A 17,101-nucleotide genomic window follows, 5' to 3' on the forward strand; every position below is an offset into this window, starting at 1 on the left:
ATACCACCTGATAGATTGTGTGGCATGTGGTAGGCACTCAATAAATGAATGGATGGACATGAACACCTGATTATAATATGCATTCATCCACCGTCAATTTTAAAAGTTTAGCACTATATAGCAGCATTAGTCTCATTTAATAGAAAAGAGTAACAAGATTTCAATTTGAACTAGTACACTTATTCTTGAGGGCCCAGAGTGTCTCTACAAATTCCTGAATATCTGGCGTTTAAGGGATTATTTTTATCTTTAGATAAAAGTGAGTTTATCTTTAGATAAAAATGAGCCTCTGAAGGAAACCAGTGTGCTGGTTCTTCACCTGTTGTTTCTCAACGCCAATTCCACCCTTCTGTCCTGTGCTCTGTGTGCTGGGGCCGAGACTCTGCAAACTACACTTCTCTGACCCCTCTGACTGCTGCTTATTAGGTTCTACTGGTAGGAAGTACTAGAGAGAAGTTGGAAGGAAGATGAAACAAGATCTAGTTTATCCCTCATGGCTAGTCCTATCAGCTCTGTAATAACGGCAGCGAATGCCAGCCTTCAATTGCTTCGAAACTTCTAGAACTGTCGTTACTGTACCCCTCAGAATTACCATGAGCAGGCAGGTGCTGAGCCTCCTCAGGGGTCTGAGCACTAATGCCATGATGACCCTTTTTGGAGCTTTAAGGCTCTGGCAACCCCAACTTTTTCCCTTTTGTTTTCTTACCCTTAGGACTAGTAGCTGCATCCAACAGTTGTGATCCCCGGCTTATTCTCTAACGCCTCTGTACTCACATCTCCTCTGTTGAAATATGTAGTGTCAGCTTTCCTGACTGGACACATGCTGGTAGTGGTGCTTTCTGCAGAGCAGACATAGTCAAGTCATCAGTTGCAGGATCAAGATAGAGAGACATAAATGCTGAAGGCCAATCTATTAAGGTTAGCATTTGGGAGGTGTCTGAATGTTAAAAGGATGTATTTAATACAGAACAACATCCACATCAGCAAAGGTCTGCTGGGGCAGTTCGGTACAATGAAACTTCCTATGATAATCAAAATGTTCTAAAATGTTGTCCAATATAGTAGTCAATAGTCACATGAGGCTATGAGCATTTGAAATAAAGCTAGTATTACTAATTAACAGAATGTCCAAATTTATTTAAATCTAATGGCTAATGAAAACTGTATTAGTACAGGTCTAGGGTGACTGTAGGGTCAGAGAACCTGCAAGACTGCACCTCTAAGCTTCTAGTTATTTTAACAGGTGCTAGGATTACAAAAACAAGAGATACACTCTCCTGTAAGAGCTCAGTCCGGCAGTGGAAGACAGACATATAAAACAAACCACTTCAAAAGATTATTCTGTCAACAGTGTGAAGATGAATTTCAGGGTCAAGATCAAAGACAGTGCTACTCAAGGACAAATCTAACAGTCAAATTAAGAGATGGACCTCATCAGCCATAGTACTAAGGAGTATTAAAAAATCTGACGTGTTGACACTTGGTAATCAACGGTAAGTAAAAGTAGAATTCAGAATAATTCATTTTGGGATTATTACATCATTTCATCAAGGGAGTATGAGACAATCAGATTTGGAAAAAAGTGATGAATTCAGATGTGCCAAGTCGAAAGTGTTTGTGAAACATCCAAGTACACGTGCTGAAAAAGACAACTGCAAATATGTATTGGTTTAGAACTCACATGGGTATGGCTAGAAAACTGTGACTTGTGGGCCAGGCGCAGTGGCTCACGCCTGTAATCCCAGCACTTTGGGAGGCCGAGACGGGCAGATCACGAGGTCAGGAGATCGAGACCATCCTGGCTAACACGGTGAAATGCCGTCTCTACTAAAAAATACAAAAAACTAGCCGCACCAGGTGGCGGTGCCTGTAGTCCCAGCTACTCGGGAAGCTGAGGCAGGAGAATCACTTCAGCCCAGGAGGTGGAGGTTGCGGTCAGCCGAGATCGCACCACTGCACTCCAGCGTGGGGACAGAGTGAAACTCCGTCTCAAAAAAACAAAACAGGCCGGGGCGGCTCAAGCCTGTAATCCCAGTACTTTGGGAGGCCGAGGCGGATCACGAGGTCAGGAGAGCAAGACCATCCTGGCCAACACGGTGAAACCCTGTCTCTACTAAAAATACAAAAAAAAACTAGCCGGGCGTGGTGGCGGCGCCTGTAGTCCCAGCTACTCGGGAGGCTGAGGCAGGAGAATGGCGGGAACCCGGGAGGCAAAGGTTGCAGTCAGCCGAGATCGCACCACTGCACTCCAGCGTGGGGACAGAGTGAAACTCCGTCTCAAAAAAACAAAACAGGCCGGGGCGGCTCAAGCCTGTAATCCCAGTACTTTGGGAGGCCGAGGCGGATCACGAGGTCAGGAGAGCAAGACCATCCTGGCCAACACGGTGAAACCCTGTCTCTACTAAAAATACAAAAAAAACTAGCCGGGCGTGGTGGCGGCGCCTGTAGTCCCAGCTACTCGGGAGGCTGAGGCAGGAGAATGGCGGGAACCCGGGAGGCGGAGCTTGCAGTGAGCTGAGATCCGGCCACTGCACTCCAGGCTGGGCGACAGCGAGACTCCGTCTCAAAAATACAAACAAACAAAAAAATGACTTGTGAACCATGAAAGCAGAACTTGTGAGCCATGAAAGCAGAATAAGAAGGCAAACTAATAGATACAACCAGAAAAAGTGAACAGAATCACAAAGGGGCCAAGTACCAAACCTTGAGCACAAACTAAAGAAGTAGAAGGAAAAAAAAAAAAAAAAGACTAGGAATGCAGGTAGTGGATGGAAGCCAAAGAGCCTCAAAACCAGAACAGGAGTAAACAATGCTGACAAACTATAAAAAGGGCTGACAAGTATTGAATATTTTCTGTGGCAGATAGTTTCTAAACATTTTATATCTAGAAACCCATTTAATCTTTTCAAAAATCCTCTAAGGTGCATTGTGTCATAATGCCCGTTTTACAGATGAAGAGTCTAAGGCACGGAAAAGTTAAATCACTCATTCAAGGTCAACATGCAGCGAATACACAGCAGAGTCAGAATCTGAATCCAGGCAGTTTGGTTCCAGAGCCTGCACTGCTAACCATTCATAAGAGAAAAATCCAGTAGGGACTGAAAAATATTTTCATGCAGCTTTGGCTAGAGCACATGTCAAAAAGGGGCATGGTCCATGGCCAAGAGAACACCAGCAATCTGAAGATCCCTGCCCTTTCATGTGACATACAGTACTGTAAAAAGCAAATTCCTCCACCCTACTGTAGCTAGGCTCAATCACAGTCTCACAGGAGGGCCACAGGTAAATCTTAAATTAAAACTGGAAAAGCAACTATCTAAACTCCAGTTCTCACATTAAAAGCTCTGTAATACACGAGAGATAACATCCGGAAACTTTAAAGAAAAAAAAAAGTTCCTCATATGCTTTCGATGCACAACTAGGTTAGGAATACTAGTCTAGATTAGGTGCAGTAGCTTGCACTGTAATCACAGCGGTATGGGAGGCGTAGGTGGAAGGATCACTTGAGTCCAGAAGTCTGAGACTAGCCTGGACAATATAGTGAGACCTCATCTCTACAAAAAATTAAAAAAAACGGCCAAGCACAGTGGCTTGCACATGTAGTCCCAGCTACTTCAGAGGCTGACGTGGGAGGATTGTTTGAGCCAGAGAGTTGGAGGTTGCAATGAGAGGAGACTGCAGTACTGCACTCCAGCCTGGGCAACAGAGCGAGCCTGTCTCAACAAATTAAAAATACATACAAAAATTCCACAAAACAAAAACGACAAAAGAATACTGGTCTAGCGCCACATTACTGAAAAACTAAGAGCCGTCTGCTAGAGGGCCAACATGTTGTATGAGTTAGTCTAGGGGGAAAAAGTGAGCTTTCTGGATTACTTCTGTAGAAGAGCAAACATACTCCCGAAATAACGGACATACGTTGAAATTTGTAAGCTCATTTTATAGCACATTCTGATTCTATTTCTATTTTCTACATAACATCGGGTTATCAATGTTTATCCCTTTATTACATGCTGGTTAACAACTAATTGAATTTATAGATAGGAGGCATAAAGTTGAAAAGGAGGATCACATCTAACATCTCCAGTTTTCTTGGTGAGGCAAAGAAAAGATCATCCAGCATCACAGAAGCTGGCATTGAATAGGAGAGGCTGGGGATGGGAGTGAAGGTCTCAAATACCCACTGAGAACTGTACATGGAACGAATAAGGATACTCGAAATTTTGGTGTGCATGTGTGTAGTTTCTCCAATCATGCCTCATTTATTTTCATTCTAGTATTATCAGTGCTATGTTATTTCATTTTATTTTATTTTAAGTCACTCCTACAAAGTTAATTAGAAAAAGAAGAAACTAGAGGTTGGAAAGTACAAGGGGAGGGCAGGGGGAAAGGATGTCTAAAATAGATGAAATTTAATTTTTGTAAAAACAATGACTCTCTCCCCCCTTCCACCACCCCCCCCCCAAAAAAAAACCCACCACCATTTAGGTGTACATGCTGGATAAGGTTATCCAAACATGGGACAGTATGTGGCCACAGTGGTTGGCGCTCATTAACTCTAGGCTGGGAGTGGTATGGGAGATGAAGAAGGGACATATGATCAGTGAGAATAAAAACACTAGCAAAACACAAACATATTCATGGTATAATGGCAGGTGAAACTGATAAAATAACCTTATGAAGAAAGACCAAGAGTAAACATGGAAATAAAAGTTTGTTCAACAAGAACACTGAGCTGATTAGATGGATGCATTATAAGCAATTTCTAACTGGGATTGCTGTACTTTTAATCCAGTTTTTAGAAAAAGTAAAATAAAGCATATGTAAGAATGGACCACAGATACTTGCATTGTATCTTCAGGCTGAAGAGAAGACGTTAACAACCATACTCTTGTTTCTGGAGAGGAGGTACATAAACTGGGCGGTCACATACCATTTTAGACTAAATTGTCCCCGAGATTCATACATTGAAGCCCTAACCCCCTAACATGACTGTGTTTGGAGACAGGGCCCTTGAAGAGGTAATTAAGGTTAAGTGAGTTCACAAGGATGGGGCTCAAATCCAATGTGACTGGGGTCCTTATAAGAACTGGAAGAGAGGCCAGGGATGCAGCACACTGAGAAAAGGCTAGGTGAGGACACAGAGAGAAGGTGGTGGTCTGCAGGCCAAGGAGAGAGGCCTTAGGGGAAATCAAATCCATCAACAGCTTGATCTTAGACTTCCAGCTTCCAAAACTAGAAGAAAAATTTCTGTTGTTTAAGCCACCAAGCCTGTGTTATTTTGTTATGGCATATCTTAGGAGACTAGTATATATATTTTGGATGAAGTTATCATGGGCACAACAAATGGTATTTAATGTTATTTACAATGTAAATGTTAAAAAAATCAAACAAGAGTATTCCATTCACCGTCCACCTCCACTTCCCCAAGCATCCACATTTTTATTCGCTGGGAGAATGACAGGACCCAGAGGCATAACTCAACAAGTTTAAATCATAAAATAAAGATACTGAACTTTTGGAGAATGATACCTGCCTTATTCTCAATTAAATGTAAAACTAAGCAAAATAAATGAATAAATAAAAATAATTGGATACTTCCTTGAAATTCCAAGTGAGGGAAACACAAAAAAGCTTCCAACAAACAACAGATCATAAGTGAATAAAAATTAAACAGCATCAATTTACGGTGCACAAATGCTACCAATAGTTTCATTTAGTGCAGTGGCTCCGAAACTTTAGTAAACATCAAAATCATCTGAAGGACTTGTTATAACACAGGCTACATGAAGAGTTTCTGAACTGGAAGCTCTGAGGTGGGACTCAAAAATTTTCAATTCTAACATGTTCCCAAGCTGCTGAAGCTGCCTACTGATCTGGAGAACAGACATTGAGTACTACTACTTTACTGTATGGTCACTGTTGTATCGTAATGAATGTGAAACATATTAGAGGGGTCCCTACAAGTTCATTCATGCATACTGGTCTCCTGAGATGTCTGAAGTTCTATCTACACGAATTCTACCCTGAATTATTTCAAAATGTGACTTTTTTGGGGTAGGAAGGAGTACCATAGTAACCAAAATGAGAGTCATTTAAATCAAAATGAAATCTGCTATGGACAGCAGTTCTATGAGGTTCCAATTCCAAAGTTATTAGCTGTAAGTTATATTTAACATGGTAAATTATATAAAGAAATTTCAAATACAACATACCAGCATCTCTGGGACACAGCTAAAGCAGTGTTAAGAGGAAAATTTATAGCACTAAAAATGACCATATCAAAAAGCTGGAAAGAGCTCAACAACCTAACATTCCAACTAAAATAACTAAAAAACCAAGGGCAAACAAACCCCAAAGTTAGCAGAAGACAAGAAATAACCAATATCAGAGCTGAACTGAAGATAGAGACATACACACAAAAAAACCCTTCAAAAAATATCAAACAATTCAGGAGCTTTTTTTTTTTTTTTTTGAGACGGAGTCTCGCTCTGTTACCCAGGCTAGAGTGCAGTGGTGTGATCTCGGCTAACTGCAAGCTCCACCTCCCAGGTACACGCCATTCTCCTGCCTCAGCCTCCCGAGTAGCTGAGACTACAGGCGCCCGCCACCATGCCCGGTTTTTTCTTTCTTTTTTTTTTTTTTGTATTTTAAGTAGAGACAGGGTTTCACCGTGTTAGCCAGGATGGTCTCAATCTCCTGACCTCATGATCTACCCGCCTCGGCCTCCCAAAGTGCTGGGATTACAGGCATGAGCCACTGCGCCTGGCCAGAAGCTAATTTTTTGAAAAAATTAGTAAAACATGAGACCACTAGACTAATGAAGAAAAGAGAGAAGATTCAAACAAACACAATCAGAAATAAGTGGGATGTTACCACTGATCCAACAGAAAGACAAACTACATCAGATAACATTATGAACACCTCTATTCACATAAACTAGAAAATCTAAAGAAACGCATACATTCCTGGATACATACACCCTCCCAAGGCTGAACCAGGAAGAAATTGTATCCCTGAACAGATCAATAACGGGCTCTGAAACTAAGGCAGTAATAACAGCCTACCAACCAAGGAAAGCTCAAGACCAGGTGGATTCACAGATCATTCCACCAGAGGTACAAAGAAGAGTTCGTTGCTATCATTGCTCCTGAAACGATTTCAAAAATTTGAAAAGGAGGGACTCCTCCCTAACTCATTCTATGAGGGCAGCATTGGCCTGATACCAAATCCTAGCAGACATACAACAACAACAAAAACTTCAGGCCAATATCCCTGATGAACATCGATGCAAAAATCCTAAACAAAAGACTGGCAAACTGAATACAGCAGCACATCAAAAAGCTTATCCACCACAATCAAGTAGGCTTCATTCCTGGGATGCAAAGTTGGTTCAACATACAAAAAGCAAAATAAATGAGATTCATCACATAAACAGAACTAAAGACAAAAACCACATGATTACCTCAATAGATGTGGAAAGGCCTTCGATAAAATTCAACATCACTTCATGTTAAAAATTCTCAATAAAGTAGGTATTAAATGAACATACTGCAAAATAATAAGAGCCACCTATGACAAGCCCTCAGCCAATATCACATTGAATGGGCAAAAACTGAAAGCAATCCCCTTGAAAACCTGTGAAAGACAAGGTTGCCCTCTCTCATCACTCCTGCTCTTCATAGTATTGGAAGTTCTGACGAGAGCAATCAGGCGAGAAAAAGAAATAAAGGTATTCAAATAGGAAGTGAGAAATCAAACTATCTTTGTTTGCAGATGACATGATCCTATATCTAGAAAATCCCATCATCTCAGCCCAAAAGCTTAGGCTGATAAGCAACTTCAGCGAAGTCTCAAGATACAAAATCAATGTGCAAAAAGTGCTAGCATTCCTATACACCAAAAACAGGAAAGCCCAGAACCAAATCACAAATGAACTCCCATTCGCAACTGCTACAAAAAGAATAAAACACCTAGGAATATAGCTAATATGGGATGAGAAGGAGCTCAAGAATTACAAACCACTCCTCAAGGAAATCAGAGAGGACACCAACAAATAGAAAAAAATTTCATGCTCATGGATAGGAAGAATCAATATCGCAGAAATGTCCATACTGCCCAAAGCAATTTATAGATTCAGGGCTATTCCCATTAAACTACCATTAACATTATTCACAGAATTAGAAAAAAAACTGTTTTAATATTCAAATGGAACAAAACGAAACAAAAAAACCAAACCTGAATAGCCAAGGCAATCCTAAGCAAAAGGAACAAAGCTGGAGGCATCACACTACCCAACTTCAACTACAGTACAAGGCAACAGTAACCAAAACAGCACAGTGCTGTTACAAGAACAGACACACAGAGACCAATGGAACAGAATAGAGAACTCAGAAATAAGACCACGCACCTACCTATAGCTATCTGATCTTCTACAAACCTGACCAAAAAAAAAAAAAAAAAAAGGGGAAAAATATTCCCCATTTAATAAAAGGTGCTAGGAGAACTGACTAGCCATATGCAGAAAACTGAAACTGGACACCTTCCTTACACCATATACAAAAATCAACTCAAGATGGATTAAAGACTTAAATGTAAAACTCAAAACTATAAAAACTCTAGAAGAAAACCTAGGCAATACCATTCAGGACATAGGAATGGACAAAGATTGCATGACGAAGATGTCAAAAGCAATTGCAACAAAAGCAAAAACTGACACATGGGATCTGATTAAACTAAAGAACTGCACAGCAAAACAAAATATCAACAGAGTAAAAAGACAACCTACAGAATGGGAGAAAACTTTTACAATCTGTGCATATGACAAAGGTCTCATATCCAGCATCTATAAGGAACTTACCATACTGACAAGAAAAAAAAAACCATTAAAAAGTGGGTAAAGGACATGAACAGACACTTCTCAAAAGAAAACATACATGAGGCCTACAAGCACATGAAAAAAGCTCAGTATCACTGATCATCAGAGAAATGCAAATAAAAACCACAATGAGACACCACCTCACACCAGTCAGAAAGGCTATTATTAAAAAGTCATAAAAACAGATGGCTGCGAGGTTGCAGAGAAAAAGGAACACTTTTACACTGTTGGTGGAAGTGTAAATCAGTTCAACCATTGTGAAAGACCTAAAGACAGAAATACCATTTGAGCCAGCAAAATTTATTTTGGTAGCCATAAATAAACCAAAAAAGCCAAAAGCAAACCCGTAACTGGGTATTACATAAAAGGAATGTAAATTGTTTTCTTATAAGAACATGCACGTGGATGTTCACTGCAGCACTATTCACAATTGCATACGCATGGAATCTAACTTAAATGCCCGTCAGTGATGGACTGGATAAACATACATATACACGGAATACTACGCAGTCACAAAAAGGAATGAGATCACATCCTTTGCAGGGACACGGATGAAGCTGGAGGCGATTATCCTGAGCAAACTAACATAGGAACAGAAAAACAAATATTGCATGTTCTAAGTGGGAGCTAAGTGATAAGAACATATTGGACTGAAGGAACAACACACCGAAGGAACAACACACAGTGGTATCTGGCAGAGGGTAGGGGCTGGGAGGAGAAAGAGGATCATCAGTTAGAATAGCTAGTGGATGCTGGGGTTAATACCTGGGTGATGGGATGATCTGTGCAGCAAACCACCATGACACATTTACCTATGTAAGAAACCTGCATATCCTGCACATGTAACCCTGAACTTAAAAGCTGGAAATTAAAAAAAAAAAAAAGAAAGAAATTTCAGTGATCTAAATCTTACAATTAGATTAAAAACCAGTATTAAAATACGTTGTTTCTGTAGGTCTTGAAAAAGGTCACTTCTTTAAATAAGTTATTCCAAATTCATTACTAGGAATAAATAATCTGGTTTTTACGTATACAGTAAATACAATTATAATACTTACCTTCAGCACAAGAGTGACATGATTCTCTGAATGTGCCTTTGAAGGAATAATTCCCATGTAGTGTTTGAGCACTCTGTGTCTCAGCAGTCAATTATACACACAAACACAAACAACTTTACCACCGTGGTAGAATGTCATAAAATATTAAGGATACTTTACAAAAGCTGTGATGATACATACGAAGTTTCTAAACTTTTAACAGGACTGGAAAACCAATGCAGAATTCTGCTCAGTAGACAACTTAAAATCTAAACCCAAACATATTTTGATAGATACAATATGCAAAATCTAACTTCACAACAGAAACAGTAATAATGCTTTGTCATTAATAGCTTACTAGCACATTGGTACCTTTACAAACAGCATCATATAATAGCATAATATTTCATCTTACTCCTCCATCCAGGATCTTTTGTGAGAGGCACTTATAAACAACACTAGTTTTGGTGACGCTGTATCAAACATACACATAGTATAATGGTCTATTTTACTATGCTCACAAAACATCATTTATAAAGAAATCTTTATGAATTCAAAAATAGGTTGTTAGTAACATGATTACCTTTAAAGTATGGATTTTGATTTTCATTCACAATATTAATTCATTAACAGTAGTTTCATCTACAAAATGTTCTATAGCTTTTTCCTTTTTGAAAAGGAATAAAGGCAGTTAAGATACTCATAACTTCTAGTTAAACAATATCAATTTTGTTTCACAGTATTAATTAGCAGAGAACATTTTCAATTAAAGTGATATACAATTTACAAAAATAGAATGATTTATATATTGCAAAACATTGTCCTCCATTATGAATATATATATATATACATGTGTGTATGTGCATATATGTGTATATATAAATATTTCTTTTAAGTTTTACAATAGCCCTTATTCAAGTACTTTGGGATTGTCTTGAAATAATCACCTTGCTATATATTTTAAATACATTTAAAAAGTAAAATTAATCTATGAAAAGGTTAAAAGTTTCAGTGTAGTTTGACTTAGAAAAAGCAACCACTTGCTTGAGTAAAAACCCTGACCGAATTCAAAACAAGCTCAGGTGCCATACTAAGTTTAAGAAGTTTGTTAAAAATATAGATAAATTTAAGTGTCAAATACTTAAACATTTTCCAATTTGCTACCATTAGAGCAGAATCAAAAGACTGTATTAATCTAATCCCCAGACAAAATTCATGTATATATTATTACTAATACACTAACATACAATATACCTGCTTACAAACACATAGGTAGCCATAAATAAAACTTTATTCTTTATTTCATTTACAAGCTACCAAATATTATGTATCGTACACAGTGCTGAACACTTAAATGGCTGTAGTCATGGAAGGATCCAGACTGAATGGAAAGCTGTTGAGAAAGAAAAGATAAAAGCAAAGTAATACTGTAACAGGAAGGTGGCAAAAGCATAGTTTTGCCATAATAAAATCAATTAGATCTGTGATTATACATCAGTTCCGGGTTAAAACAAAGTCTGAGCTCCATGCGATTCTCAGCTTTATTGTTTGCAGTCTGACTAAAGTCTGTATAGTCATTTTGTCTTTTGCAGTCATTAAAATAAAAAAAGTTAAAAACTATAGCAGCAACAAGCAAACCCTGTGACAGGAAGGCAAGGGTTAAGAACTAAAAAGAGTTTATACAGTGTGTTTAGGGAAAGTGTGCAGTTTATCTTCCATCAGCAGGAGTTCGACTGAGGGACAACATGATTCGGGCAAATCGCTCACAGAGTTCATGCGTAGAATACGAAGGTAACTTCGGTGGCTCATGGAAACTTTTAATCTCCATAGAACAATCAAGCAGTTTTGGCAAAAAATCTGTCAGCTTTTCTTGGAGGTGTGCTGCAAATACAAACAATTAAATCTAACTAAAGATAGAAATTATGACACGATCATTGTCAACATGATTTACTAATACTAACTTGCCATGATAGGTAAGATAATTGCCATTTTGGGGAGACAAAAACACATGGCAACTGCAATAAACACAGCTTAGCTCATCAATATAGAAAAAGAGTAATGTGAATGTGAAATTACTAAATATAATACGTAGTATTATATTTAATATAAAAAATGGCAAGAATAAATAACATCTAATTCTAACTGCGTTTAATCCCGACATCTCGGGTGCCTACTACCATTGTTTAAACTTACGTTCCATTTCTTGACCGAGGTAGGAACACCATCGATTTCTCATATCTTCTACAGCTAGTATATCCTTCTCTTCCATTTCATCCACCAGTAATAATGGCAAAAATGGGACAATAAACTCATTCATGATAATCAGACCATTGTTTACTTCTCGATCCTCTCCAGATTCGAAGAGTTCTGCAGCTTGCTCATTTAATTTCTTAATGCAATGCAAAAAAAAGAATAGGTTTTTGTTTCCTTTTTAAATTAAATATCTGTAAGTATTAATAAAGAAGACAACATAAATATGTTCACAAACAGTATTAGAACAAACGGTACTTAGAGAAAACAATCTCAACCTATCTAGAACTGAAAACTTCTCTTTAGAAACACTATGCATATGACAACAACAGAAACAAAAGCAAACAGTGGTGGATGGAACATTATTGTGTTTTTCACTATTGTTTGGCTTATGTTGATCATCAATACAGGGGCCATTTTTTCTTCTCTAGAGATTAACTTCCACCCAACTATAAAATTTTATAAGCACTCACAATAGTTTTAAAAATAAAGAAATTCAGAATCCATATTAATTTTTGAAAAACTCATCTCCATAAATGGCAACTGAATATATACTATTGTATTCCTTGATACAGAAATATAAAAAGGTAACCAATTCACTTATCCCTTCAAATATTTCCTACAGAGTAAACACCATGTGCCAGAAATTTTTCCAGACACAGGGGCATTCAAGTGATTACTACAGAAAACTCGCATGGAGCTTACAATTTGGTAAGAGGATTGGCAAACTTTTTCTGTGAAGGTCCAGACAAGGACTATTTCAGGCTTTGAAGGCCACAAAGTTTCTGTTGCACCTATTCAACTCTGCCATTGCAGTACAAAGGCAATAATACATAATATATAAACGAATGTGCATGGCTATGTTTCAATAAAACTTATCTATAAAAACAAGTGGTAGGTGGAGCACAAGCCACAGTGTGCTGATCACTGACCTAGCAGAACAGAGAAATCCATGTAATAAGAAACATAAGAGATAAATACAGGTATAAGACCTATAATATTTAAGGGTTCTTATTTAAAATCTTATGTTTACAGCATGATAAATGTGACTTTTAAAGCTGAATTTCAAATAAAAATATTTACATATTTACACCGTACTTCTTATGCAATTTATTTTGATTTTGGAAAGAACCTTGTGCTGTAAGTCCAACTTGGCTATGAATTAATTACCCAATTGATATGGTTAGGCTTTGTGTCTCCTCCCAAATCTTATCTTGAATTGCAATCCCCAGGTATTGAGGAAGAGACCTGGTGGGAGGTGATCAGATCATAGGGGCAGTTTCCTGGATGCCGTTCTTGTGACAGGGAGTGAGTCTCAAGATCGGATGGTTTTATAAGCATCCGGCATTTCCCCTGCTTGCATTTCTCTCTCCTGCCACCATGTGATGAACGTCCTTGCTTCCCTTCACCTTCCGCCACCATTTTAAGTTTCCTGAGGCCTCCCCAACCATATGAAACTGAGTCAATTAAACCTCTTTCCTTTATAAATTACCCAGTCTTGTGTAGTATCTTTATAGCACTGTAAGAACGGACTAATACACCAATCGTGAACAGATTAGCTAAATCTCTTAGCTTCACTTTCTTTACATTAATAATAGGGTATTATTATCTTCCTACCATAGGGGTTAAGAGAATAAAATGAGATAAATCTTCAAGTATTTACTACAATTTTTGGAAGTATGCATTACATGAGATATAAAATTTAATGACAAGTTTAATGTTAAGTTCACTGAATCAAACAATGTCTTGGAGTATAACATGTTTAAAGCCAACCTTGTTCCTCCTATTAGATTCCCTAATATTAAATGAAAAACTAGAAAGTTTGGCAGCTTTGACTCTTCTATTTCCTTCTTTCCACTCACGCAACAGCTATGACATGCCCTGATTTCATTTCCTTCACCATCATACCTACACTACACGAGTCGAGGCCCTCACTCCTCCATCCCTTGACTTTCCCCTCTAAGGTTCTTGACTTCAATCTACTTCTTTCCTGTTCATCCTCTAGTATGCTATTATTACCAGAGTTATTTTCTGAAAACAAACCTCATCATGCCAAACCTAATCAAACTTACACTGGTGCAAACTCATCTGAATGTCATATAAGCTTCTTTATCATCTGACCAATATCGACAAGTATTGTCAGCTTCATCACTTCCACCTTACCCCAATTCCTCATAACCTGGAGAGCCACAACAAATTTATCTTTATTTTCTCTTTTGTACTGGAATATTCTCCCTTCTCTATCACGAATAAAACTCCTATTTATCCATCAAGATCCAGATGAGGGTTTACCTTCTCTCTTAAGGTTCTTCCCAAATATTTCAGGCATATCACTGTGCATATTTCTCATAATGACACTTATTCCAGAACATAACAATTATTTCTGTATTTCTCCTACCAGACTGAGTTTTCTGAGTACAGGAAGTACATCTTACTCATATTTGCATCCCTCAGAACCTGATACTTTGTAAATATATAATACGAAAAAACCTGAAAGGAACACTAAAGTAATCTTGATGAGGTTTCATTTAAATTCCTATGTAAAACAAATAACCAAATGTGGTTAGGTTACTATCAAAAAATGATGAGAAACATCATATCATTTTTTGAATGTTTCAGAGGAACCATCAGGTTTTGGTAGCATTCATGTTTAAAATCAGCTATACTATTCTTATACCTCAAAATTCAATTTTTTTAAGTTAAACAGAAATTATTCTGATACATTCTATGCATATGTTTTTTGTTTTTTTGAGATGGAGTCTCACTCTGTCACCAGGCTGAAGTGCAGTGGCACGATCTCGGCTCACTGCAACCTCCACTTCCTGGGTTCAAGCAATTCCCCTGCCTCAGCCTTCTGAGTAGCTGGGACTACAGGTGTGCGCCACCACACCCGGCTAATTTTTGTGTGTATTTTAGTAGAGATGGGTTTTCACCAAGTTGGCTAGGATGGTCTCGTTCTCCTGACCTAGTGATCCACCAGCCTCAGCCTCCCAAAGTGCTGGGATTACAGGCGTGAGCCACCGTGCCCAGCCTGCATATTCTTATAGACTTACATAAAACTTTTTTTTAAGACTTATCTATGCATCCCTTCCTCTCCCACCAAAAAAAGGAGTGGTAGTGTGATAAAGAAATCTAAATACAGAAATGTAAACAAACTGATGCTATTTTAAGATCATTTCTCATTTATCACCTATAGTACTTGGGATTCATAAAGAGAAAAGAATAAAGAACTGAGTGCACTTTGCCATCTGAAGGGACTAGAACCAGTTTATAGACATCATCATGTTCTTATCCCATCAGAGTTTATGTAGTCAATCACTTATATATGAGTCTGGAAAACTTGCCCAATGTCAGACAAAATGCTAAGATCACACTATATGCATTCAACTTACTAGTAAACATTCTCTCCTATAATGTGATATCAATTCTTCATCATGTCCTCTGTATAAGCCTTTAGACAAGAGTTCTTTGTTATTCTGATAAGCACAGATGAGGAACAGCAAGGAATCTATATAACTTGAAAATTAAAAAGAAACATATAACATTAGTATTTCACCTTTGTAGAAACAAAGTCAGCTACAATTATAAAACATTTTAAGTATATGCTTAAGTTTTGATAATCTACATTATAATAAAAAATATCATCTGATACAGTGTATGCTTGGGAGCACCTTTTTAGCAACAGTATCATCTGAAACCCGGAGACAGTTATATCTTAAAAGTAAAAAATAAAATAGGAGCTACAAATTAAGAAAAAATCTGGGAAAAGAGGCAGTAACGGATAAATTTGGATAGTTCTGTCTTCCTTGGTATTTATTTTCCGATGTCTTCCATTTGAACTCAAAATTGAGGCTAATGTGAAACCAACAATCTACTTGTTGAATGCAGTGTCCCACATGCATGAAGGAAAAACTCAGGTTACTCCGTTTTATGATCACAAACATCATTTGGTTTGTTCAATGACAACTTAGGTTCTTTTCTATGTGCAGACAGTTTTAGTTATTGGGAAAAATGTAAAAAAACAGAAATAAGAAGATCTAAAGGAAAGAGGGGAAGTAGAAAATGAAAGATTTCTCCTAAATCTGGGAAATCTAGTGGAATAAGCAAAAACAAAAAGCCTCCAAACATAAAAAAGCTGATAGAGGCTGGGCGTGGCAGCTCACGCCTGTAATCCCAGAACTTTGGGAGGCAGAGGCAGGTGGATCACCTGAGGTCAGGAGTTTGAGACCAGTCTGACCAACATGGAGAAACCCCACTTCTACTAAAAATAAAAAATTAGCCGGGCATAGTGGTGCATGCCTGTAGTCCCAGCCACTCAGGAGGCTCAGGCAGGAGAATCCCGGGGGGTGGAGGCTGAGGTGAGCTGAGATCACGCCACTGCACTACAGCCTAGGTAACAAGAGCAAAACTCCGTCTCAAAAAAAAAAAAAAAAAAAAAGTGATAGAATTAGGCATATGTGTTATATTAATATAAGTCTAGATATTATAAAGTTCAAATCAGATTTTAAATAAGGAAGACAAGGGGTGGGGTACAGTGGCTCATGCCTGTAATCCCAACACTTTGGGAGGTGGTGGTGAGAGAAACAATTTTGACAGAACCTTTTGGCAAGATTTTACACACAGCTAGCAACAATAACTGCTATATTTACAGTAAAAAAAAAAAAATTCTTTTTTTTTTTTTTTGAGATGGTGTCTCGTTCTGTCACCCAGGCTGGACCCCACTGGTGTGATCCTGGCTCACTGCAGTCTCCACCGCCCAGGTTCAAGTGATTCTCCTGCCTCAGCCTCCTGAGTAGCTGAGATTACAGTTGCATACACCAATATTTCTTAAAAAGATATTCCATAAGTAATATCTATCACCACTGATTTTCTAGTTAATCCTCCTAATTTGATAAGCATTTACTATACTAGAATATTAGCTTTCTGAATAAGCATG

General features: G+C 38.1%; 1 protein-coding gene across 1 annotated transcript in view; it reads right to left on the reverse strand.

Moving 5' to 3' along the window:
• Positions 1-10,117: 10,117 nt before the first annotated feature.
• USP25 (ubiquitin specific peptidase 25) overlaps positions 10,118-17,101 on the reverse strand; it is a 144,110-nt gene continuing 137,126 nt past the window's right edge. Inside the window, exons 21-23 of the mRNA XM_011953426.1 lie at positions 15,558-15,681; positions 12,109-12,304; positions 10,118-11,796 (exon numbers count right to left, since the gene is read on the reverse strand). Of these exons, the coding sequence (XP_011808816.1) occupies positions 11,624-11,796; positions 12,109-12,304; positions 15,558-15,681 (493 nt within the window). The 3' untranslated portion in view covers positions 10,118-11,623. The remainder of the gene's footprint in view (positions 11,797-12,108; positions 12,305-15,557; positions 15,682-17,101) is intronic.

This window comes from Colobus angolensis, unplaced genomic scaffold (genome assembly GCF_000951035.1).
Source record: "Colobus angolensis palliatus isolate OR3802 unplaced genomic scaffold, Cang.pa_1.0 Scaffold360, whole genome shotgun sequence".
In the NCBI taxonomy this organism is placed as follows: domain Eukaryota; kingdom Metazoa; phylum Chordata; class Mammalia; order Primates; family Cercopithecidae; genus Colobus; species Colobus angolensis.